Below are 23639 nucleotides of genomic sequence, written 5' to 3'. Positions count from 1 at the left end.
AGAGAGATATTTTGATGGGTCATAACACTGTTTCTATAAATGTCAAATCTGCTGGTGGAAGTATAATTAAATGGACCATCTGGTGGTAATGGTGTCGTTCTGGTTAAGTAACCGAAGAAATTGTGCCAAGATAACGTTTGTCTACTTCCCAAAATAAAAACTCTGTATCTCTTGGAGTGGTTAATTTCAATCTTTTGAAATGAAACGGTGGAGTTCATCTTGTGCATATTCTAGTTTCAGATAGTATGTTCCATTTGTAAGAGTGTATTTTTTTTGAAATTCCCAATAATATTTTGTTCATTTGAGTTTTAAAGTCATTTAGAGTTTTCTCAAGACTTTTCGTTCTGAACGAACTGTAAAGATCCTCATTTCGTCAATTTTTCTATTACCATCAGAACCTTCATACTGCCCATGAAAATATACGCGAACATAAATGCGTTAGTTCTATTTGAAAACAAAAACTCTTACTAAAATCCTATTGCCTTGCATCTGAAGGACTTTGAAGCCACGAATTGGATAGTCAAACTGTATGCTCGGTGAAATTTCTTCATCTGATATTGTCCACCAGCATTTGTAGAATAGATTATCTAAGGTTTTGTATCTGCTACTTTTGTTCTTTGTTTTTCAACCTGAAGCATTTAATATATGTAAAATATATTGTTTTAAAATGGTAGACATTTCATATTTCTCATCTAACAACAAGTTTCCTTCAACTTGAGGTCAACTAACAAACTCAGCGTACATTTCAAATAAAATTTAAAAAATGTCACTTTTTAAAATAATAAATTTTACTTCATGCAAGTGTTTATTTCTGTGCCGTCTTCAAGTATGCCCCAATACTTACGCTTGGAGAGGACATGAACTTCGGAAATACCTTATCTAGCTTAAAACAGCCCATCTTTTCACGACCATTCCCATTTCAATGAGTTGTGTGATACTTCTTCGTTCGTTCATGAGTTCGTCAATGTTCTCATAGTAAACCTTCACCTTGGATTTGACTTCGGAGAAGAATTTGTTGTTAGTTGTCAAGGACTGCCTTTGCGGAACTGAGGGTAAGACAATGTTCGACAATAGGTTTAATGTGGTTACTAAGCCACTTGACCTTGAGTGAATTCGTACTTCAAAACAAAAGGAGAAAACCTTTCAACAAAGTTGTCGACCTTCTCATAATGTTTACTCTCTCATCTCTTGTTTTTTAATGGAATATCCCCATGTCGAATTCATAAGCAATTTGAGTGTCATTGCAAGTTTGGGTTTGAAGCTTTCCTAATATCATACAGTTGTTGTATGACTTTTCCAACTGTATAGTTCCTTCCCGGGAACTCACCATCTTCGTTTGGAATTCCAGTCGAATATATTGGACAAACCTCATGTATGCAGCGTTAAGGTCGACATAGTATATCTTTTCATCTGAGTCGAACTTGTCGCAACCAATTGGTCCAGTTTGTGGAAATTCAAAGTGAGTCTCTTATCTTCTGAGAAACTTCTCCTGTTAATCAAATCATAAGCATCGTCGAAGCAACTGTTTCATATAAAACCTTCTGACCTAACTCAGATGCTCTCCAATACAATTTGACGTCAATTGGATGTCTCAATGGAGTTTGTTTATACATCTTGAAGTTCTTGCAACCTCATGTGGAAGTTCTTCTGGTTCAGGTTGGTATCCGAACAATCCAACTCCTTGTGATATTGTGTACTTCTTTTGTACTAGACTTTGTCTGGAACAACTTTTGGTCTTGCTAACAGTGAAAAGTTTGTTTCGTCTTTTGTACAAAAGTTTCTGTCAGCTTGTCATCTGGAATTGGTTCCAACAAACTTCTCGAAAAGATGTTTACAGCTCTGACAATGTTGCACTTGCCTTTTCCGACAATGGGTTTGTAAGACTTTCGTTCAACATGAAGTGGTTGTGACAATTACAATCTTCAACCATGGTAAATTGAACTCAACAACATAGTCGTCATGTGAAGGAACCTTTAGCTGTAGGTATGTTGACTCGGATATTGACATTGCAACGGTGCAATTTTTGCCAATTGACCTCTGAGAATGTACCTTGTCTTCACACATGACTCAAGATACTTCATCTTCTCTCTGTAACAAGACAGAGTTCCTGAGACATGTAAGAATACTAAGGTTCATTTGACAATTGTTTATCAATTGAATTGTAAAATTCCATAATCCTTGTCAAGTCAATGTCAGACTTATTTATGAACGGGAAGTATCCAGCATGTTGTCTGACTGCTTGAGGGTAGGTTGGTACCGTTATTCGAACTTGACACTTGCAATTCCTTCAATGCATTCAAAATGTCTGAGTCGAGTCACCATTTGTGTCTCTTCTTGTAGTCTTGAAAGCGTCAAGAAGTTTGCGGCTGTTTGTTCATTGCCATTTGCATAGTAAATTTGACCTCATCAAATCTGTTATGGTCAATCTGAGATTGTGTCCTTTCATATTTCCGTCTTGAATTGCAGCAAGTACTCCCATGAAGCCTTCTTTGTTCTTTCCTTCGTCAAAGTTTACTGTAAAGGTTCGACCAGATGTAATTTGACTTCTAACTTCACGATACTTTTCATATGCATATCTTGTTCTTTCATGGGAGCATGTGTGTCTTCACCTTTTCCTTTTTTTCTTCTAAAGGATGCAATTGTTCGTCATGTTCCAGTAGAATCTGGCACCGTCGTGTCCTTCAACTTGAGGTTCACTAACATCGAAAGGCATGTTCATAAGACGTTTCTTCTTCTAACCTCTCTAGTCTGTTTGGATAATTGGCATGTGCTGTTTCCAAATCCATTTCGTAGCGAAGACCAGACAATTTGTCATAGACTTTTATGGGTCTTCCCTTCCTATATTTAAAATTCTTCGAAACTCTCCAACCATATCTTTGTAACTCTGCTTTTATTCTAGCAGACTTTCTATCCATTCTATATGGGGGATTTTTATAAAAATAAAAAAATGTTTTTTTCTTTACTTTACATAACGCCTGCTGCCATAAGTCTTTGACGCCAACCCATACCAGCTAATGAAGGTTGACTTGGTTTAGTTTCCAAACTAAACTTTGGTTTTGGTTTATCTTCAGTTTTTGGTTTTTCTTCTTCTATCGGTTTTTCGTCACTTTTCGGTTCCTCTGACTTTACCTCACCTGCAGGAACAGTTGTGTCGTTAACATCTTCATAAATATCATATGCCATTTGTTTTTGTTTTCTTTCAACTTTTTGTGTTTGTTGTAAAGTTTAGAATATTTCGACTCTAAGTCAATTGAGATGTTCTATAATGAACTGTTGGTCAGTGAAGTAAACTTTTCCATCTGTTGTCTCGAAAGCTCCTTCAGACTTCAATATTTTATTTGTGAGAGTCTGTTTCTTTTTTGAGATCTAGCCGTTCCATTTCTATGAAAAGTGACTTTATAGTTAGGGTTTGCATTTCCAGACCTGGCACTTTCTATTATGAATTTTTCTCTTCATTCTGTAAGTTCTTTGACAGGTTTTGACAATGGTTCTGAACTTTTTTTTTGTGGTGTCAAATCTACCGTTTCAACTTCTTCGGTCATTTCATCTCAGTAAAAAATTTTAGTTTGGTTTGTTTTCAACTGGTTGTTTAGGTTTTTTAAGTCGGTCTAAAACTTCCTGAGGTATAGGAAGAACTTGACAAACACGTGTGTGTAACTGCTGGAAGTCGACAAATCCATCTTGAACCATTTGTCTCAATGCTGTATTGTTCATTTCATCTCAGTAAAAAATTTTACATTCCCCACGTTTGAGGCGGTTGAGGTTGGTTATTGTTTACCCACTGTTGTGCATGGTTATATCCTCTGTTAAAGAATCTTTCACCTTGGTCCATATAGTGTCCGCTTGGTTATAGTAGTCATTTGCTTTGTTATAATAGTTTCCTGCTTGTCTTCCTACATTGTCCATCCATCCTTGAACTTTTCCTCTTGTTTCAGGATTTGGAATAAAGATTTGCTGCATCTCGTGCTACATCCCAACCTTTCTGTACAGTTTGTATAATAGGTTGTGCTTTCTCTTTCAGTATACCTAATGTACTCAAAATCTTCCTTCCAATTCAAATGCACCTTGGCTATTGTTCCAACTGCGGGTAAAAATCTGGATGCAACTCCTGCTAATGCGGCCAAATAAACCCATTTCTTATGGGTTAAAAAATGACGAATCCAAACAAGGACCCCTATGTTTCTAAGGCAACAAAGAAAGCACTCATGATAAAAATCTTTAGTTCAACACCAAATGCTTGGTTTATGGATATCTTGGAAACATTCGAATGAATTGAGATGAGAACAGATGGACCTCCATACTGGTTATTTGTTGGTCAAACACAAGATACTGTGAAGCCATACATTATGGTCCAAAAATATTTTAGATGTGAAAACTGCTTTGACAATATTCGTTGACAAATACCATCCAACAAAACTGACATCTGACTGTGAAAGTTCTTTCAAATCAGATGTGTAAAAAACTATCTGCGTTCAAAAATGTAAACAATATTTCATTGTCGACCAAAACCATTCTGCTCTTGGTGTCATTGACGGTTGTATAAAAATGTTAAGCTTTAAGAGACTTAAACCAACCACAAGGTGGTGAAGCAAATGAAATGTCATATGACGACAAGTATAGACACTTCTCCATGGCAAAGATGAGACAAGTTTTAAATATTTACAATAACCGTAAACAAAAAGGTTTGGGAAACCACTCCCCGAAGAAATGAAAAACAACCCTGACTTAGAGAAAGACTATATATTTAATAATTTAGTCAAAAGAGACAAACAAGAAAGAATGCCGGGCTTCAAACTTCAGAAAGGTGACAAAGTAAAAATAGAAATACCTAAACGCGACCCATATGAAAATACTCTTGACTATGACAACAATGGGAACTCGACAGGTACTCACATTCGTGTTCGTAAAAATAGAAGAAAGTATACAAGAGAATATTATGAAGTTTTAGGCAAACATGGCAAAATGTACACACTGCAAGCAGAAGATAAAACTACTATTGTCAGACCTCGTTTCAAACTTGTCAAAGTTCAAGGTGGTATACTTTCAAAGACAGTTCCTAACAAATATAAGACAACTCCTGACGAATATGCTAAAGAAGTTGAAAATGACGACTAAGCATTTCTATACCATGCGTAAACTGTCATGTAAGGTGGCATGTAGTCTTTACTTTGTCCCGTTGTTTGCGTATATCCTGAAACGCGATGTGTATGGTTTCCATCTCCCTGAGTGTTACCCCAGAAACAATTTATAGCAAACTGAACGTCGTCTTTAACATCATATCCTTTACCTTTTTTCATTGCTGACCAATCCCAAAATTTATGCTTATGCCAACCTGCTTGAGATGTACTTAAATCTATGTAGTGACTGTGTGCAGGTAAATTTTCACCTGAAATCGTTTTACTTCCACCTGTTTCCTTTGAAGAGTTTGCACAATACAAAAACCTGTCGACTATTTGAGTCCAAGTTCCAAAACCCAGAACTGTTTCTGGTCTGGTAGAGTTCATTGACGTATAAATAGAGCCTATAGGATATAATGTTTGAAGCATTTCTGTCTTTAATGTTTGAAGCTCTGTTTTGTCTGCTTTCTTGTCATATAAATCTTGAGCAGTGAATTTAATATTATGTTCATCCTTCATGACATAAACATCTTTACATCTAATGTTTCTCATCGTCGTTATGTCGACATCCGATGTTAAACCTTGTGGAAAGTTAGGAGGTTTACAATATAATATATCCCCAGTTTCTTCAACCGTTCCTTCAATACTTTCTATAGCAACAGTTGTAAAACTTGTATGTGTATGGTTCTTGTCTGCTTTCTTCTCTAACTCATCGTTAACATAAGTTTTATCTGCTTTAAGGTCTAAACATCCTGAAACCCATCCTGTATTAGCTTTAGATTTTAAAATCTTTGATGTCCGTTCATGGTACCAGTCAGCCCTTTCTATAATTTCTTTATCTTTTTCATCCACATATTCCTTATCCGCCTTCTTCACTAACACACTAGCCACATATTCCTCATCCGCTTTCTCTTCAAGGCTAACGCTTAAGTCTGTAATATCAGATATAGAATGTGTATGAGTCTTTTTAGAATATTCGTTTTCAGCTCTTGTCACTTCACTTGACATTTTATTGTCAACATATGTTTTGTCTGCTAGTTCAGGATGAGTATGTTCTTTTGTTGCATAAGCATTGTTAGCTCTTTCTTCTTCTTTTGCTATTGCATCGTCTACATATTCTTTGTCAGCTTTGTTGTCAATATCTGCTTTCAAAAGAAGTTCATTTATAGGTTTCTCGTTTAAAGTTCCTTTTGTTGGATTTATACAGACAGTATTGTTCTTCTTGTCTTGAAACAGAAACTCATCTGTTAAAGGGTTTAATGTCAGTTTTAAGTTTCCTTCTTTCAATGACTCAGATATCTTAGAATAGTTTGAAAAGTTTGTTGTGTTCTTATTTAGAGCTTGCATAATGAGTTGTCGGTTGTGTTGTATTTCTCTCATGGAAGCAATATCTTTCGACATTTTTATTCTAGATAAAATATGCTTTCAATAGAAAAAGAAAATTCAAGAGTTGCTACAACTAAACCATTAGATGAACTTTTTACTAATGTCGGTCAAAAGTTTGAGACAGAGACCGTAAAGCATGAAGGCTATCGTTTTGACTACCCATTAAGATGGCTAAGAGACCCATCTGTCACAAAAGCTATTGGCTTTCGTAGAATGAAGTTTGTGTCTGTAGAAGATAAAAGTTTTCCATTTATTGTAAAGTTTCATATAGATTATATATCTGAAGGGAAACGAAAAATGTGGGAAGAAATTGAGCTAATACAAGTTGACCTTTCATCTTCTCTACAGACTGCGTTAAAAAATATAGAAGATAAAATAAATTCATGTTATGCAAAATATGCTGATGAATATGCAAATACCGAGAGCACACTTTATGTGAGAATTGTATATGACAAACAAAATTCACAAGTGTCATTTCAAATCTACGAAAACAATCCAAATAAAGACGAACAAATATATACAGAATTCACTGCAATGTCATGGTATTATTTGCAAAGAATGTTAAATCAGAAAGTCGAACTTCCTTTAGCAAATATTTACAGTCGATATGCAAGAGATGAACCATATTTATTTAAAGATGTTTTCGACCCAGCTGCTATTATTGTTCATGCTTCATTTTCTGGCGCCCAAAACTCTTTCTTATGCTTGGCAAATGACTTTTACGAAAAACCTACAAAGTTATACGAACCACCAAGTGGAAGTATTTCAGACTTTCAAGTATGGTTTACTACAGATGGAAGAAAAAGAATAATTCCATTATACCATGCGTTTTACTTAGAACTTAGTTTCATATACAACTACTATCGAACGGTAAAAATATAATTTTTTAATACGGTTGAGGTGTTGGATTTGGTTGCCAACTTGACTGTGGTGCAGGTTCAGGCTGTTGTATAACAGGAGCTTGCTCTTCTGGTTCAGGGTCTTTAGGTATAATACCAACAAACTGACCTACTCTTTTACCAATATTTTTGACTCCGTTCCAAATTCCTTTTCCTACGGTTTTTATTCCATTCCATATACCTCTTCCAACATTTCGAAAGAAGTTTCCAATACTACTGAAGAAACCCATTTTACTATATGTAAAAATCTAATGTCCACCTAGTCTCTTACGTTTCCTGTTGAGTTCCATAGCATTCTTTAACTGGAGTTCATACATTCTGTTTCTCCTCTGGTAGAAAACATATTCTGGGTCAACTCCTGTGTTCGCGTCATCTGCATAAAGTTGTTTATATCCCACTTCAGGGTTTGTATAAAACTCTTTCCATCTCATATTTGCATACCATGGTGGCAAACCTAACGCAGCGTCATTTGACATGGCAGTTTGCATTTGTACATCTGTTGGCACTTGACCATAGTTTGCCATTGCAGTTTGTATTCTAACTTCATTTGGAATATTCTCTGGGTTTGGTTGTCCAGGTTGCTGTGCATTCACTAAGTTCTGTGCGTCCATTTAATATTAGATAAAAATATCTCTTACGAGTACATATACTGAACATTTGCAGGCATTGGTTCATCTTCATATTCTCTGTACTTTTCTGCCACGTCAAATAAATAAATGACACAATGGAAAAAACCTAAAACAAGTAGTCCTATTTCAAACCACATTTACTTACTAATAAAATTTCTTTATTGTGACACTTTCTCCGGTTTATAGGACCTCTCTCATATTCTATCTTGTCATATATAAACTCATAGTCATGTATGTCCTCTAACCATCTCATAACGGTTTCCAAACCACTTTTATCGGATGTAAAGTAAAAGCATGGATGGTTATGTATAACGTCTAAAGTTTCTAAAGAGTCTCTCAAAGTCCAGTCTACTTGGTATTGAAAATCCCATGTGTTAAAGAACGGCGGGTCCACTATAAAGAAAACATTTTCCTTGTCTTTATATTTTTCATACAACTCTGTCCAATGACATCTCACAAACTCTATACCCTCAATATATTTATCTATGTCCTCTTTGAAAACATTTGTATAGTTAAGATATAAAACTTTTGACATAAGTGTTTCAATGTCATGAACTCTTATAGAACCACTATATAATAGTCTAGCAGATATACTATCCCAGTCTATATATTCTGCTTTTTTCAAAACCTCTCTCACAATATTTTTCTTATCTAATGGTATACGTTCCATCTTACCTATAGGTATCTTTTCTTTTAACTCTTTCAATATATTGTTAGTGTCTGGTATATGTTTGAGACGGTCCATATAGTTGTCGAAGTCATTGCATATAATCTTTGAGTCTGGGAATATTATATGACATAAATGGGATATATAGAAACTTCCACCGAACAAATCTACAAATGTTAGACCATTCGGTAGTTTCTTAAGTTCTCTCAATATAATATCTTTACATCTACTCTTATTTCCAAAGAACGGTAACGGTGGTTTTGTAAAATTCATTTATATATAATAATAAAAATGTTTTTACCCGAAAAGTGACAGAAAAGTGACAAAACATGTACGATGAAGAAGTCTTGACAAAACATGTACGATGAAGAAGTCTTGACAAAACATGTACGATGAAATCATGAAAATTCAAGAGGTGAGAAAAGAGGTGAAAAAACAGGTGAGATCTCACCTCTTCACCTAAAATATATTTTTTGGTCCTTTACACTCATTACGAAGAAGTTTTGACAAAACATGTACGATGAAGAAGTCTTGACAAAACATGTACGATGAAGAAGTCTTGACAAAACATGTACGATGAAGTCATGAAAATTCAAGAGGTTAGAAAAGAGGTTAGAAAAGAGGTTAGATCTAACCTTCTACCCTAAACATTATTTTTTGGTCCTTTACACTCATTACGAAGAAGTCTTGACAAAACATGAAAACATATATAATTTGTGAAAAGTGTTGTCAGTTTTGTAAAATAACCGTCCTATCTCATTCTATAAGGGGGAAAAGGCTGGTCGGCTGGGGCTCCGGTCCTCCTCTTGGGTCTTGTGCAAAATTTCTTATGGGCTAGAAGGCACGAAGTGCCTGGAGGCCCATTCCAAGAAAAAAAAAAAACATTTATACTAATCATCTTCAGGGCTAGAAGGCACGAAGTGCCTGGAAGCCCCACTACCTTTTTTTTTTTTTTTTTTTTTTTTTTAAAACTCATGGAATTCTTGCAGAACACTACAAATTTGATGATCGCAATACGAGAATCAAACCTTTTGAAATCAAAACCATGGTCATTCAGAGAAGCTCGAAGATTCTTTAGAAGAATTCTCTATTTCAATAACAATATAACAATACGGCCGTATCATCATGCATGTTTCATGATTCTCAGTGTCCATGACAACGTAAACAATGAAATTATTAATGAAGTTTCGAAAGTTGTTGCAGAATCTTTTGAGCTTAATGATAGACAACGAGTTTCATTGTTGAATGATATCAAAGAAGATGTTAATGTCACCAAAAATGAAAATTCTCTTATTCTTGATAAAGGAAGCATCAAATTAACTACTAATGTTGTTAATATTGACCATCATTTGAAACAGGTTTGGAATACGTATTTCAATATTCTTATGACACACCCACAAGAACCAATCTTGATTGTTGGACCATCAGGTTATAAAGAGTATATTGCCAAACTCGTAACAGGAAACAATTACAAATCAGTCAATTTGAGTAAAGATTCAACAACATCATCTCTAATAGGAAGTATCAATTTGACTGATAGAAAGTCAGTTATTACAATGCTCTTTGATATTCTTTCTAGGATAGACGCCAATAATACTAAGTTTACTGAATGCAATGAAATCAAGAATAGTTATTTCGAAGGTAGATTTAATGAATCAATATTTTATAATTTTATTGAATCTATTCGTGAAAATAAAAATGAATCAATGATATTTGTTATCATTCAGATCACATCAAATATCATAAATCTTATCAATCAAAACGATGAATTTTCAACAATGTTGTCAAATTACATCACAATTTTCAAGCCAGGACTAATAACTTCTGCTATATTGCAACAAAAAGCTTTAATTCTCAAAAATTTCTCACATCCACCAATCTCAGTTATCGAAAGATTGAATGAACTATTTTCAATTACTCCTGAACTTACTTTGAGTGAAGATTTTACAAATACAATTGTTCCCGATCATTCTCAAAAAATCAGCGTTGATAAATTCAGAGTTTTTGCAACAGTAACAAATGGTGAAAAATCAAAATTATCTGAGGCGATGCTTTCAAGAATGACAATTATTAGATCATACACATACAATAAAGAAGATTATCAATATATCTTTAATAAGATGTTTTGGAAGAATCTACAAGAAGAAGAATGGGATAATTTGACATTGAACCAAAAATTTTTGATCAATAACATTGCAAAAAGAATCTCAGAAAAAATACATGATGAAGATTCTGTAAAATGTTTCGGACTTGCATTAAATATGTTAAATATGATTCCAGATAATGAATTATATAAACCTCTTGAAATCGATAATGGAAATGTAGTTTCAAAGAAAATTTTTGCAATTCCTTATAATTACATTGAACCAAAAACGAAACCTGTTGCCACAAAATCAATTAACGCATTGACAAACCTTTTGTTTTCTGCTGCAAAGATGAAATATAGTTCAATCATTCAAGGTCCATGTGGAACAGGAAAGTCAACAGTCATCAAATACTTGGCAGAATTATTTGATGCAGAACTCACAACGGTTAGAATTTCATCTTCGACAACAATCGAACATATTTATGGACAGAATGAACTCATTCAAAATGAAAATGGAGCATCATTCCATTTCAAGAAGACTGCTCTTTTAGAAAAAATTACAGGAAATGGTTCAAATGGTCGTCCTGTCTGGGTTATCTTTGAAGAAATTGATCAAGCCTCAGATAGTCTCCTTGATTCTCTTGTTCAATTATTTGATTCCGAATTGAACCAAATATTGTTACCAAATGGAACAACAGAGGTTAAGAATGATTATATCATTTTTGGTTTGTCATCGAGGCAATTCTACAATGAAAATATTCTTAATAATGCAGTTTGTTTTGAACAAGAAGATTATTCCGAAGATGAATTTACCAAAATTTGTGAAGAGTTATATATCAAAGATTCAAACTTTTCAAATGACGAATTTATTAAGAATTTCCCTCATAAATTATATCAATGGAAAGCAATTGCAAAGGAGAAACAAATTTCATTTCCAATTACAATTCGTACATTCAAGAACTTTATCGATCTTGTTAAGCAAAATCCAGATACAGTCGCAGAAATTGAAAACCAAATTTACAAATCAATTTTTAGTGAGAACCTTCTCAAAAGAGACAATAATGAAGAAGAAGAAGAAACAAAAGTAAGTGTTGAAGATGGATATACTACAATAAATGGAATAAGATATTCTTACTATATTCAAGATGAGAGTAAACAAGCTCTAATCCAGAATTTGACAACACCTCAAAAATCACTTTTTGTAATTCTTTCTTCTATTTCAAAAACATTTCGGTTATCATTATCCAAGGACCAACCGCTTCAGGAAAGACTCATGCAATGAATCTTTTTGCAGAATCTATGGGACAAAACTTAGTTGTTCTCCAACTTAATACAGAGACAAGTGACAGCATTGTTTATGGAGGTTACAAACCACTTTCAGAATTAAGAATTGAACAAAGAACAGAAATTTCCTCTATGCTTGAAGAACTTGGAAAAACTAATAGCTTTATTAAAAAGATTCAAATTAAAGATTGGAAACCAAACACTCTTAAAAACATTGTTAATGAGCTCAATGAAAATAAAATACTTATAAGAAATCAAAATCAACTTACTCTTCTTGATAACTTGATTAACAAAATCTCAAATGCATGCCAATTTTACAATCTCATTGATAAATATGATTCCGTAATTGTTAAAGCAATGAAAGAAGGAAAATGGCTTCTTCTTGATGGTATTGAAGCTTGTCCAAGTGTTATTCTTGATCGAATAATTTCATTGTTTAGCTCTACACCGAAATTGGATTTATACGAAAAAGGAACAGATAATGAAATTATTGCAAAACAAAACTTCAGAGTTTTCATGACTTACAATCCTTATGAAGCAACAACGAGACAAAGAATATCTCCAAGTTTGTTGAATAGATGTTTTGTTTATACACTTGATCCTATTGATCAAGATTTCAATGACTCTTTCAATACAATATTTGGAATCCTTTCTCAAGTGAAAAATCTTGGATTCACAAGTACTAGCGATTTTCAAAAAATCGTTGTAAGATTCGTGAATGTTCATCTTAAAATGAAATCTGAAAATAATTCAAACATTGATGCAAGAACATTAGTTCGACTAGCTCAATCATTAGCTATTTCTGCTCCTTTAAACAGAACAAAAGTTGAATCAATTCTGTATTCAAACTATTCAGACACTCTAGAAATGGATGACCAACAAAAAACAAAAATTTGGAATTATTTTAGTGAAAAAATTGATGAAAACAAACTCAAAAGAATTAAGAACTCTGTTGTATCACATAGTACTGAATTGGATAGTTTAAGAAATTCTTTAGCTGAATTAAAGCGAAGTAATAAGTTTTCCATCAAAATCTTTATTCAAACATTCCTAAGACTTCCATTTGAAAATTATGAAAGTTTTCAAAACGCTCTCACATTCGATAATCAATACTGTGATGTGTTCAAACTTATTTCTGATTTCATCAAAGAATCAGAGAAACTAATTCAAAATGACAGAAAATTTGATGGCAAATCATTAGGTAAAATACAAAAAGGTGAATTTCCAATATTCGATGACTTCCTTCTTCGAATCAATTTCTATCTTTTTATTACAGACAAATATCAAGTAGACGCTATTGAGTATACAGCAAATGATTTAATGTTATTGCATCAAATAGATAAAGCAAAAAGTCTCAATGATGCATTGTTTTATTTGCTATCATTGAGAAAATTCATTCCAAATATTTTATTGCATCCAATCTCATGAATATCAGAAATCATGGACATAAGCTTATTTTAACAGAACAAATACCAGAAGAAAAAGAAACAAAGTCTATATACTTTTATTATAAAAACAAGATATTTGATTCCATTTATTATGATGATAAAGTCATTTCCATCACAAAAATCGAACAAAATTTGGACATATTTTTCATTGATATTTTAGGAACAATTGAAAAAGACATCAGAACATACTCTTCAAGAAATGTTTCATCTGATTTTAGAATGAACATTTCATTGGATCCATTCTTAATTTTATATGTTCCAATATTCTATTCACCAAAAGAATTTACTGATGTTTTTAAGGATTATGCAAAAGAATCATTCCAAGTTTCATATGAAGTTTTGACATCATTGAAAGATATTGATCTTTATCAACAATGGTCATTAATCATTGATGAAATATCAAAAATCATGAAACAATCAGAAACATTATCATTTGGTGCTGTAAGTTGGAAGCAACATTTACTAAACAATAGTGATTTGCTCCAAGCATTGCTATCATTTGATTTCAGCAAACTCAAATCGTGTGGTAGTTCCACGAATATCATCGAAGCTATGAAAAGCAATGATGTCCAAAGGTCAAGAAATAAAAAGATGGAAACATCATCAAGAGATTGTTTGTTGGAAATACAAAGATATATTTCAACAAAAGAACCAAATTATGAAGTCTTGCAGTGGGCCAAAGATAACAATGCATTTAATATCAAGACAAAACCAAATGATTTGCTTAAAATGATTGAAAGAGCAAAAATTCCTATTCATCAACCAATGCATATAGATTTTGAAAAACTTGGAGAACTATATTTATCTCCTGATCCAACAGAAAACAAAGAAGATATGACTTGGTTCTTCCATTACTGCCTTTATTCATATAAATCATATCTTTTAGATATGATTGAAGAAGGTTCTCTCCAAAGTGCAATGTCATTCTCAGAATTTCATCCTGAATTCAAGAAGTACTTATATGATATATTTAGTAATGGAAATACAAATATATTACAAGAATATCGAGATCAAATCGTCGAAGATTTGTTTGTAAATCTTTCATCACAGAAGGAATATTTTCTTAAAACAACTGCAATAAGAGCTATTAATCAGCTTTCGAATCCTTCAGATTTTGTTTCACCATATTGGGCAGATGTCATTCATAAGATCAATCATGTAATTCCTCTTGAAATTCCGTTAATTTTCCCTGACATGTCATCATCATCGATTATTTCATGTTTCATCAAAGCGTCCATTCATTTTAAAGGTTTTGAATATCTTGAAAATTCAGAAAAATTCATGAACTACCGAAAATATGCTATTAAAGATCCACCAAATTCTTTAGAAGATTTAGTTGAAATCATTAAGCAAAAAGATCCATCTTTAATAGAATTTATTGAGCTTTGCAAATCAATTTATGAACAAAAGGAAGTCGGTTTTAATTTCAATGATGCAATGTTATACAATCAAGACATTTTAGAATTTGCTCCATTCTCATCTATTTTCTTTAATAAGAATCCTCAGTTGAGACAAATTATGGATATGTGTATTCCAAAAGATAATGATGGTACATTTCATTTTAATGTTGGTCTCGCAATTATCAGACTCTTCACGAATTGTAATCTTATATCAGTGAATAGCAAAATTAATCCGAGTATTCACAAAATGCTTAAAGAAATTGTAGGTGGCTGGTATAAAATTCCTTCACAATTCATCGTTGATTACATTATGATTGTAGGCAATTATAATGCAAGTATTGATCAACAATACGACTACAATTTAACGTCTTATTTAGAAGAAGGTAATGATATTGATAAGATTGCAAATTTCATCATTGAATCGAATTACGCACATTATTTCATTAGTAATCTAAAGCAAACATATCCAATTGCCATTCGTAAATTCGTTAAGAGAAATGATTTAATTCCCTATCTTGATCAGTATTTAGAGGAAGATGGAGAAAACAAAGATATTGAAGTTTATCTAAGTGATAATTTCAAAATCTTATTGAAAACTACTTTAGGATACACACGAACATTGTATGATTTCATTCAGCAATTCACAGATAAAGAAGATGCTAAAAATAACCAAGCAATTGCCATTTTCGGTTGTTTGACATCAATCAGTGGATATATTGCAGATCAAAATATTGAGAATGACTATTTTATCGATTATTGCAGATACATTTTCAATAACTTTGATATTGAACAATTCAAATCTATCATCGATAAGCCGAAGAATGAAAATCAATTCAATGACCCGTTTTCCAAGGCAATATTTTCATTCATTTGGAATCCCATTGGATCATTCACAGATTTCTATAAAAAGAAATTAACAGAGAGTAAACTTTTGGCAAATGCAGAAATTTCCCAAAATAATTCACAAATACAAGAAATTAGAACTTCTAATTTCATTGATTCAATGCAGGAAGCAATTATGAAAGATAGAAAATATTTTGCAGATCAAAATAATAAAGAACATGTTAAAGAAGAAATTAATGATAAATAGATAAAATATTCAAAATATGCCAAGGTATTTATTGATTACATTCCTTATATTGATGATCAAGATACTAAGATACGCACACTTAAAGAAAAACGTCTTATTCAAGTCATGACAATGATTAATGAACCAATTAAATATCAAAACTCAATGAAAATTCCACTTCTTGTCATAACAAAGAAAAATCCACAACAAAATTACATTGAATTTGATGATTTAACCTCTGAAAATGAAAACAATACAATTACAAAAGATTTATTTGTGCCATCTTGTATTCTAAAACTTAATCCAGGTAAAAGAATTGAAGATTATGCATTTAAGAACTGTACTGTTGAGGAATTCGATTTTTACATTGAAAGAAATGTAACAGCCAAAGGCTCATTAATGCGTAATGAACTTTTCAACTACTATAATTCAGTCCAAAATGAAATCAATGATAACTCTCAAAATATAATCATTGATTTCGAAGATCTTGAAGTTAAATTTGGTGAAAAATCAATTGAAGATTTTTATAACGTTCTTAAAACATTTTCTCAAATAGAAATCATTGAACTTGATAAACAATTCCAGTCATATGGAAAACCATCTCTTTCTTATGATCCAAATTATCAAATGAAGAATTCAAATGAGCAATTTGATCTGATTAGAAGAAAAATCCAAGAATGTTTTAGTTTAATAAGGTGTAAGGATCAATTACAAGAAAAGATAAATGGTTTAGAAACGAATCTCCAGAAAATCAAAGAATATCCCATTACTTTTGATATTATTAAGGCGAAATCTCTCTCAAAAACAATCGATTTTGAAAATCTTAAAGAAGAAGTTCTATTTTCTCCAAATATTACTGTTAAAGGAAACCAAATTATATCCTCATTCAAGAGCATTGATATTGGTTAATCAATGTTCCTATTTATGCAACAACTCCTTTCAAGGTAAATATTCCGATTGTTGGAAAACTCTTTGACAATGATATTTCCATTAATGGAACAGATGAAATCAAGTTTGAAAAGCACAAAAATTCTCTTAAGATTGCTGCATTTCCTATTGTTAACCAAGTTCTTAAAGCAAATCTAAAAATCAAAAACATTTACATTCCAATTTCCATCAAATATAACTTCATTACACCAAAGATTTATATCAAGTCTCCAGGAAATGAATTTTATGATAATGGCAGAAAATCACTATTCAAATTATCTACATTTGTCAACGAAGAAATTCCAATCATCGTCGAAGATGAAGTTGGAATAAGAATCGCTCACACTTTAACATTCAAACGAGGCCAATATTCAAAGCAGAAATTCGAACCTATTTGCAGATATGACGAAAAGAAGATTGAGTCATATATATCTTTCTCAGAAAAAGATTATGTTGATATGTTAATTTCTGTTAATATCTCTAAAATGGAACCAATAATAATTCCGTTCAAATCAAATATTGTCAAGAGACCAATCGTTTTGAAGACATGGAATATCAGTAGTAATCAATTTGAAGAAAATTGTGATATTTGGGCTGGTGATTTATTATGTTATTATGCGTTTCAATTTGAAACATACACATTGGATGAAAAAGAACATATTCAGATTAAAGTTACTCCAAGTTCAAAGAACATTCTGTTCAAAATGGATGGAGAAGCTAAAGATGGATCATTTATACAATTTTCAATGTCCAAAAGAACAGCATTCATACAAAATAATGAGTATTATTGATCGTATTATTGAATTTATTCGATTACCACCGAAGATTGTATTTGAATATCAGCAGCTCAAACAGCATTCGAGAAAATCACAATTAATTGATTTTATTATCAAGCAATTCCAAGATAGAATTGATACATTAAACAAACAAAAAGGTCACCTTAAAGTTGATCTCGATATCAACCAAATCTTTGTTCAACGAAATACTCTCCAAAAGTCAATTGGAAAGATCGAATTCTCACCTGATCTCAGTATGATAGATTTCGAATGCAAGAGAATCATTAGAGATCAGATCCTTTTGATGAAAAATCGATGGCAAAATGTTCTTTTCAAACAACTTGTTGAAGAATTTCATATTGAGGAAAGAAATCCATTACAAGATCTTACTGATAAAATCAAAAAAGTTTGTGATATTGTTCCTGTCAGTTCTTTAATTAGATGCTATTTTGATATGACAAGAGACCAGAAAACTTCATTTATGGAAATAAGTGATGATCAAATTTCACTTATAACAGAAATTCCACAGAGTAATAACAATTTGAAGATCATTAATAAATCAGAATTTGATGCAAGAGAAAGGAAAGAGAAATTGAAACTCTCACAAATTTCTTCTGGAAAATCAATTAAAGAGTATATCAAATATTACGATATTTATTTGAAATTCTGTAATAACTTTCCAAACACTCTTCGAAGAATCAAAGAACGTATGAAGAGAAGAGATATTGTCAAAGCTAATGAGGATTACACTAAATTATACCTCTTAGATGATTGGGCTCAAAAAATTATTAATGATAAGAACAATCCTCTTGTTTTGATTGCTCAAAATTATCATGACTACTTCTCAATAATTGATAACATTATTTCAAATAATGGTGGTGCAAACGTTTGTTTTATTGTTCCAAAGTCTGTTCCTCCCAAAGTTGCTACTGAATGGAAAGAAAACAAACCAGATAATAATAATAAAAAAGAGGAAACTGAAGCTGAAATGAAAATTGAGCGTCCTACCACTGAAAAAGCAAGAATAACAAAAAGTCAAGTAAAAACAGGAACAATAGGTCAAGGAAAAGGAATATCTAGAATTTCTGTGGATAGTTCACCTGATGTTGTTCAAAGAGCAATTTTGGAATCGATGAAGATGGCATCAAATGATGTAATCCTTAGGTTCTCAAATACAAAACTTTATGAAGATTCAACAAAAGAGATTCTTGATCAAAATAAGGATGTATCAAATATTGATTGTATTATTAAAAGTTAGTAAACATATCTTGGGTACGGAGGCACTGCGCGCCTCCTTACCCATTATATGTGAATTTGACACTTTACAAAACCATTAACGTATATTTTACAAATCAAACGCAAAAACCAACTTAACCTTAAATATTTACAAAACCGCCAACCATTTCACCTCACTAACGAACTCATTAATGAAAAAATAAACGTTCTCATAAATTTTCTTCTATATCTTCATCGTCAATGTTAACTCTATTGTAGTCATACTTGAAGTCATAAAGTTTCTCAAGTTTTGAAATGCATAGTCTTGTTAACTTACCTTCATCATCATAAGTTTTTATAAAACTACCATGACAATCTTTATACACAGTCAATGTATAATCTACTGGTCTAAGATGAAGTGTAAAGAACATGTTATACTCAGGAAGGAAGAATAAATGTTTAAATGTATGTTTGTTATATTTTTCGATTTGTATGAGTTGCTTTTGTTCTGTCATTTACATCCAAATAAAAATTTTCAGTAAAATAAAAAATAAACTTAAAAATTAATGATATCACCACTCCCACACGTATGAAAACATAGCACAAAAATAAATTTAGGTGAAGTGGTGAGATCTCACCTCTTTTTTCACCTCTTTTTTCACCCTGTTGAATTCATTGTTTTATAACTCTCTTCCTTTCTCCAACTCTTCTAACTTCTTCTTAAGTTCAGCAATGTTGTCCTCATGAAGTTTAATCTTTCTCAAAATTCCTTCTTTATCTAATGGTTGCTTTCTCTTTCTAAACTGAACTCTACCATCCTTCATAGTATGAACGTAAAAACCTTCTGGAATCGCTCCTGATTTAATGTATTCTACCAAAAACTTTTGTTTCATTGCTTCAGTGACTTTATTTGTCATTTCAATCAAATAAAAATTTTAATATTAAATAAAAATAACGTTATTTTTTTCAGTAAGGAAACGCAGGAGTTTTACGATTTATTTGAGGAGTAGGTTCCGGTTTAAATGTTGGAGTCGGTTTAGGAGTTGACTTTTGAACAGGAGTTTGTACTTCCATAGGTTCAGGAGTCATTGAAGGTTTTGCTTGTGAAGGCGTTGGTTTTGGCGAAGGTGTTGGAGTTTGTTTAACTTCAGCTACTTCAGTATTATTTACAACATTTGCTTTATTTCTTTTCAACATCATAAGCTCCTGCTGTAGCTAGCAAACCTAGTGGGAGACCATATCTTATATAAGGACGTGACCAAATGCTATTTTTGACAGGAGCTGGTGGAACACCTAACCTTGGTGAGACTGCTCTTTGCCATTGTGCAGCTCGTAAGAAATATTCAATAGGTGCTCCATAATCGTTTGGTAAAGTTTGTTTCATAGATGGTGAAGGTTCACGAGAGCTTGATGAAGAACTCATTTATAAGCTTTAAAAATAAACGTTCATCCTTTATTCCTCACTGTCGTCCGTGGCTAAGTTATAGTCATCTAATCTTATTATGGGGATGCCTGACTGTCTTACCTGAATGGCAAAGCAACAATCCCTCATAAATCCAATAAGTGGCTTTGGTACGTTTTCAGTTGCTAGTTCAATAGATCCTTTAACAGACAATTTGTATGTTATTGGAGCAGTAGATGTTTGACCTTGCTGGAAGCAAAAGTCCACTTCTGTTGGAAAACCACATAAGAAATGTGTGTTGTCATAGCTATCCCATTTATGTTCCACACTACCATCATCCACCAATGACCTCATAACATGTTCATTAAATCCTATCATATCATTGTTTGTATTGCAGGCGTTCGCAACCATTTCATAAAATACAGGTCCATATGATTTTTCGGGTTCTGCAGGCATATTTCCATAAGCTCCCATGGAAAGCTGAAGATATTTAAACTTAGGGTTCTCAAAATTAACATAATAGTTGTCTTTCTTTCTAAATAGTGCCCAAATACTTTTAACATTAATAGGCGTATAAGCTGCTGTAAATGTTGCACTGAACTATCTGTATTCTTTGAGAATGAACCGTCCATAGGAATCCAATCCATAACTTTAACAGAAAACATAAAGCCTCGTTTGTATAATGTTCTACAAGTTCTGTATAAATGTTAGGGTCTAAAGAGAATGACTTGGATGAATGAAACATTCATTAAAATCCATCTTTGTTCGAAATAGTTGCTGGGTTACAGTTGTAATAGTAACTGTTCCACTAGCTTCTACTGCCTTCGTTATCATAGTGAATGGTTCATTCCATGGAACAAATTTATTTGTCGGTGGATTTGAATCTGAAGCAAATGCAACTTTAAGAGTTGGATTGAAAGCAATGATATCATTTACAGATATAGATGTGCATTGTAAGGCGTCGCTACTGAACTTTACTTTAAGCTGAATGTTTCCTGCAAAAGCTGGAATAAATCGAATAGCTTCTAATGGAAGGAATCTTCTAACGGGAATTCTTAAACGAAGCTTAAAATCAAATGATTTTCCTGCTGTAATTGGACCACTAACAATTTGTCCTGTTCTGCATGTTCCCGAATGACTCCATACATCTTCATGTCGAGTCTTTGAGAAAACATCTACTTTCTTTATTTGTTCGGTAGTTTGTGAGTTTGAAGTTATATATGCTTCTTCTCTTGCGTTGTCTTGAGAATATACGATACGACCATTTGCAAGGATTTGATATCCAGCAACTGCATAGAAAGCGTCATCGAAACCAATCCAAAATCCTGGTGGGTTTGTTTTATTGGAACCTGAACCAATTTCTTTATCTACAATAAATTGACCTTCCATTTATACGTAATGAATGTATTGTAAAGGTCCAACATATTTTCACCAGGAGGTGAGAGATTGAATGTTACCCATGTGTTATCTTTAGCAGTTCCAGGTTGTGATGGAATCTTTGCGTCAGAATATTTTCTATTAGTGTCACCAATTTGAACTGCATTGTCTATGATATCGAAATATGAGCGAATCTGATGAATATGCTCTGCTGGAGTAAATTCGTTTAGCTGTTCGTTCTGCATGTATTTACTTCAGATAAAAATATCTATTTACTTCATTATTCTCACTCTTCTTCTTGGCATTCGTGGTGGAAGTTGTTTCTTGACATTTTCAATGAACTGTACATTCTCTTTTGTCTCAACTTCTTTCACTGGCGGGTCAGGATTCTTTGACTCGGTTTGTTTTTCAATGAAATTCACGAACTTTGCAATAAGCTCTTGGTTCGTTATTGAAAGTACATCTGGCTTCTTTTCTTCTGGTTCTATTGACTTTTCAGTTTGAACAGAAGGTTTTATATGGGCTTCGTGGACTTCACCCTTACCATACACCTTAATGTTGTCGCTTTCTGCATTCGCTAATGGAACCTTTCTTTTTCTTACGTATATTTTACCATCTTTACTCTGACTTACGTAATAGAAAGGATGTTGTATTCCTCTTGCGTCATTTAATATAATAGACTCTCGCTCTGATTTTGACAAGCTCATTTTACATCGGTTAAAGTTTTAATTTTGTTTTTTTATCTGCAGTCAAATGACTCAGACAAGTCCTACGGACAAGACCCAAGGGGTCATAGATGTTGAAGCATTGAAGAAAGAAATTCGTGAGCAAATTTTATCCGAACTGAAGGAACAAAAACAAGAACAAAAGCCAGAGAGACCAAAGAGAAAACTTAGTGAAAAACAACTTGCTGCATTAGCTGCTGGAAGACAAAAGAACCCAAGACTACTGGCGAAAAAAGCTAGAGAAGAAGCTGAAGCAAAAGCTAAAGAAGCTGAAGCAAAGAAAGAGTAAATGGTTTATTTTTATCCGAACTAAATGTATAGACAAATACCTTTATCTGTTGCGTTCAGTAGTGAAAACCCTGACGTCAAAATAAAGGGGAACAGAGTAACGTTTAAGTTTCCAACAGACTGGATTGTGAACATAAATGAAGAGAAGTACATTGGCATAACATCTATGTATATAACACGTGCTTTCAGAAAGGTTGACTTTATACTTCAAGTCGAGATAGAAAATGACGAACAGTCTTTAAGCGCCCAAAACATTCACATATACAAATACTTTAAAGACGATACAACATTGTAACAATGTATGATTTCATTTAATGAGATGTTCGAGAAAAAGTTCAACATTGAAGTACAAACTTTACAGCCTTTACGTGAGTTTCTTGCACAACTGAAAGAAGAAGGTAGTCAGCCACAACTTATAGACTTTCATTATGAATTTAATGAAAATGAAGATGGAACTCATGACTGTCAATTCATTGTATTCTCACCATTCAATGAAGTCGCTAAAAAGAAAGAAAATCCATTACGTATAAGATTTCAAATCTCTGAACCAAGTGATGATTTCAAGAATGTTTTCAATTATGATGCAATGCTTCCGAGGAAAAATGAATTTTCAAAGATTGTAACACCTGGCATTTGGGATAGAAAGCAAGCTATATTATATTCAAACTTAAGTAAGGGAGTTGAAAATGAGTTCATTGGTCATACAAGAACTTCACCACTTCCTAACCCTAAATACTATAAATTAACTGGCTTCAATCGTGAGTTTTGGATAGACATGTTCTCCACTCATGACCATAACTGCCCAGTGTTCTTACCTCCAGACCATAAGACTGTCTCTACATTGAAGCACAACTCTTAAACTCTACCATCGCAGTATTGTAAATGACCACATGGGCTTCACCCTTGCCGCTAGCGGCTTATTTTTATCATGAATGGTCTCACTG

General features: G+C 32.8%; 12 protein-coding genes and 1 pseudogene across 13 annotated transcripts, besides 2 other annotated features; 9 read left to right on the top strand and 4 right to left on the bottom strand.

Moving 5' to 3' along the window:
- Nucleotides 1–6083: part of a mobile genetic element that runs on past the window's edge.
- On the top strand, nt 4708–5115 carry TVAGG3_0914270 (uncharacterized protein; the record flags this gene model as incomplete). The annotated part of the gene is made up of 1 exon (XM_051251932.1): nt 4708–5115. One exon carries the CDS (start codon nt 4708–4710, stop codon nt 5113–5115), a length of 408 nt encoding a protein of 135 aa, XP_051077506.1.
- A 978-nt stretch (nt 6084–7061) lies between the features above and the next one.
- On the top strand, nt 7062–7385 carry TVAGG3_0914250 (uncharacterized protein; the record flags this gene model as incomplete). The annotated part of the gene is made up of 1 exon (XM_001319637.1): nt 7062–7385. One exon carries the CDS (start codon nt 7062–7064, stop codon nt 7383–7385), a length of 324 nt encoding a protein of 107 aa, XP_001319672.1.
- A 4-nt stretch (nt 7386–7389) lies between these two features.
- Nucleotides 7390–7632, bottom strand: TVAGG3_0914240 (serine threonine-protein phosphatase family; the record flags this gene model as incomplete). Its single annotated transcript, XM_001319636.1, has 1 exon — nt 7390–7632. The coding sequence occupies one exon, from the start codon at nt 7630–7632 to the stop codon at nt 7390–7392; it is 243 nt and encodes an 80-aa protein (XP_001319671.1).
- Nucleotides 7633–7650: 18 nt separating this feature from the next.
- Nucleotides 7651–8013, bottom strand: TVAGG3_0914230 (uncharacterized protein; the record flags this gene model as incomplete). The annotated part of the gene is made up of 1 exon (XM_001319635.1): nt 7651–8013. One exon carries the CDS (start codon nt 8011–8013, stop codon nt 7651–7653), a length of 363 nt encoding a protein of 120 aa, XP_001319670.1.
- Nucleotides 8014–9834: 1821 nt separating this feature from the next.
- TVAGG3_0914220 (endonuclease protein) lies at nt 9835–12066 on the top strand (the record flags this gene model as incomplete). Its single annotated transcript, XM_001319634.1, has 1 exon — nt 9835–12066. One exon carries the CDS (start codon nt 9835–9837, stop codon nt 12064–12066), a length of 2232 nt encoding a protein of 743 aa, XP_001319669.1.
- Nucleotides 12067–12083: 17 nt separating this feature from the next.
- On the top strand, nt 12084–13496 carry TVAGG3_0914210 (nuclear chaperone required for maturation and nuclear export of pre-60s ribosome subunits; the record flags this gene model as incomplete). Its single annotated transcript, XM_001319633.1, has 1 exon — nt 12084–13496. One exon carries the CDS (start codon nt 12084–12086, stop codon nt 13494–13496), a length of 1413 nt encoding a protein of 470 aa, XP_001319668.1.
- A 239-nt stretch (nt 13497–13735) lies between these two features.
- TVAGG3_0914200 (endonuclease protein) lies at nt 13736–16006 on the top strand (the record flags this gene model as incomplete). The annotated part of the gene is made up of 1 exon (XM_001319632.1): nt 13736–16006. The coding sequence occupies one exon, from the start codon at nt 13736–13738 to the stop codon at nt 16004–16006; it is 2271 nt and encodes a 756-aa protein (XP_001319667.1).
- Nucleotides 16007–16111: 105 nt separating this feature from the next.
- Nucleotides 16112–16894, top strand: TVAGG3_0914190 (endonuclease protein; the record flags this gene model as incomplete). The annotated part of the gene is made up of 1 exon (XM_001319631.1): nt 16112–16894. One exon carries the CDS (start codon nt 16112–16114, stop codon nt 16892–16894), a length of 783 nt encoding a protein of 260 aa, XP_001319666.1.
- A 795-nt stretch (nt 16895–17689) lies between these two features.
- On the top strand, nt 17690–18946 carry TVAGG3_0914180 (endonuclease protein; the record flags this gene model as incomplete). The annotated part of the gene is made up of 1 exon (XM_001319630.1): nt 17690–18946. One exon carries the CDS (start codon nt 17690–17692, stop codon nt 18944–18946), a length of 1257 nt encoding a protein of 418 aa, XP_001319665.1.
- Nucleotides 18947–18956: 10 nt separating this feature from the next.
- Nucleotides 18957–23639: part of a mobile genetic element that runs on past the window's edge.
- Nucleotides 19584–19820, bottom strand: TVAGG3_0914170 (uncharacterized protein; the record flags this gene model as incomplete). The annotated part of the gene is made up of 1 exon (XM_001319629.1): nt 19584–19820. One exon carries the CDS (start codon nt 19818–19820, stop codon nt 19584–19586), a length of 237 nt encoding a protein of 78 aa, XP_001319664.1.
- On the bottom strand, nt 21955–22389 carry TVAGG3_0914160 (uncharacterized protein; the record flags this gene model as incomplete). The annotated part of the gene is made up of 1 exon (XM_051251931.1): nt 21955–22389. The coding sequence occupies one exon, from the start codon at nt 22387–22389 to the stop codon at nt 21955–21957; it is 435 nt and encodes a 144-aa protein (XP_051077505.1).
- TVAGG3_0914150 (uncharacterized protein) lies at nt 22436–22696 on the top strand (the record flags this gene model as incomplete). The annotated part of the gene is made up of 1 exon (XM_051251930.1): nt 22436–22696. The coding sequence occupies one exon, from the start codon at nt 22436–22438 to the stop codon at nt 22694–22696; it is 261 nt and encodes an 86-aa protein (XP_051077504.1).
- Nucleotides 22721–23577, top strand: TVAGG3_0914140 (annotated as a pseudogene). Its single transcript has one exon. A coding segment is annotated over exon 1 (857 nt).

The sequence above is a fragment of the Trichomonas vaginalis genome, chromosome I (genome assembly GCF_026262505.1).
Source record: "Trichomonas vaginalis G3 chromosome I, whole genome shotgun sequence".
Taxonomy (NCBI): Eukaryota; Parabasalia; order Trichomonadida; family Trichomonadidae; genus Trichomonas; species Trichomonas vaginalis.
The sequence above is the reverse complement of the archived record's forward strand: the minus strand, read 5'-3'. Positions and strand labels throughout refer to the sequence as shown.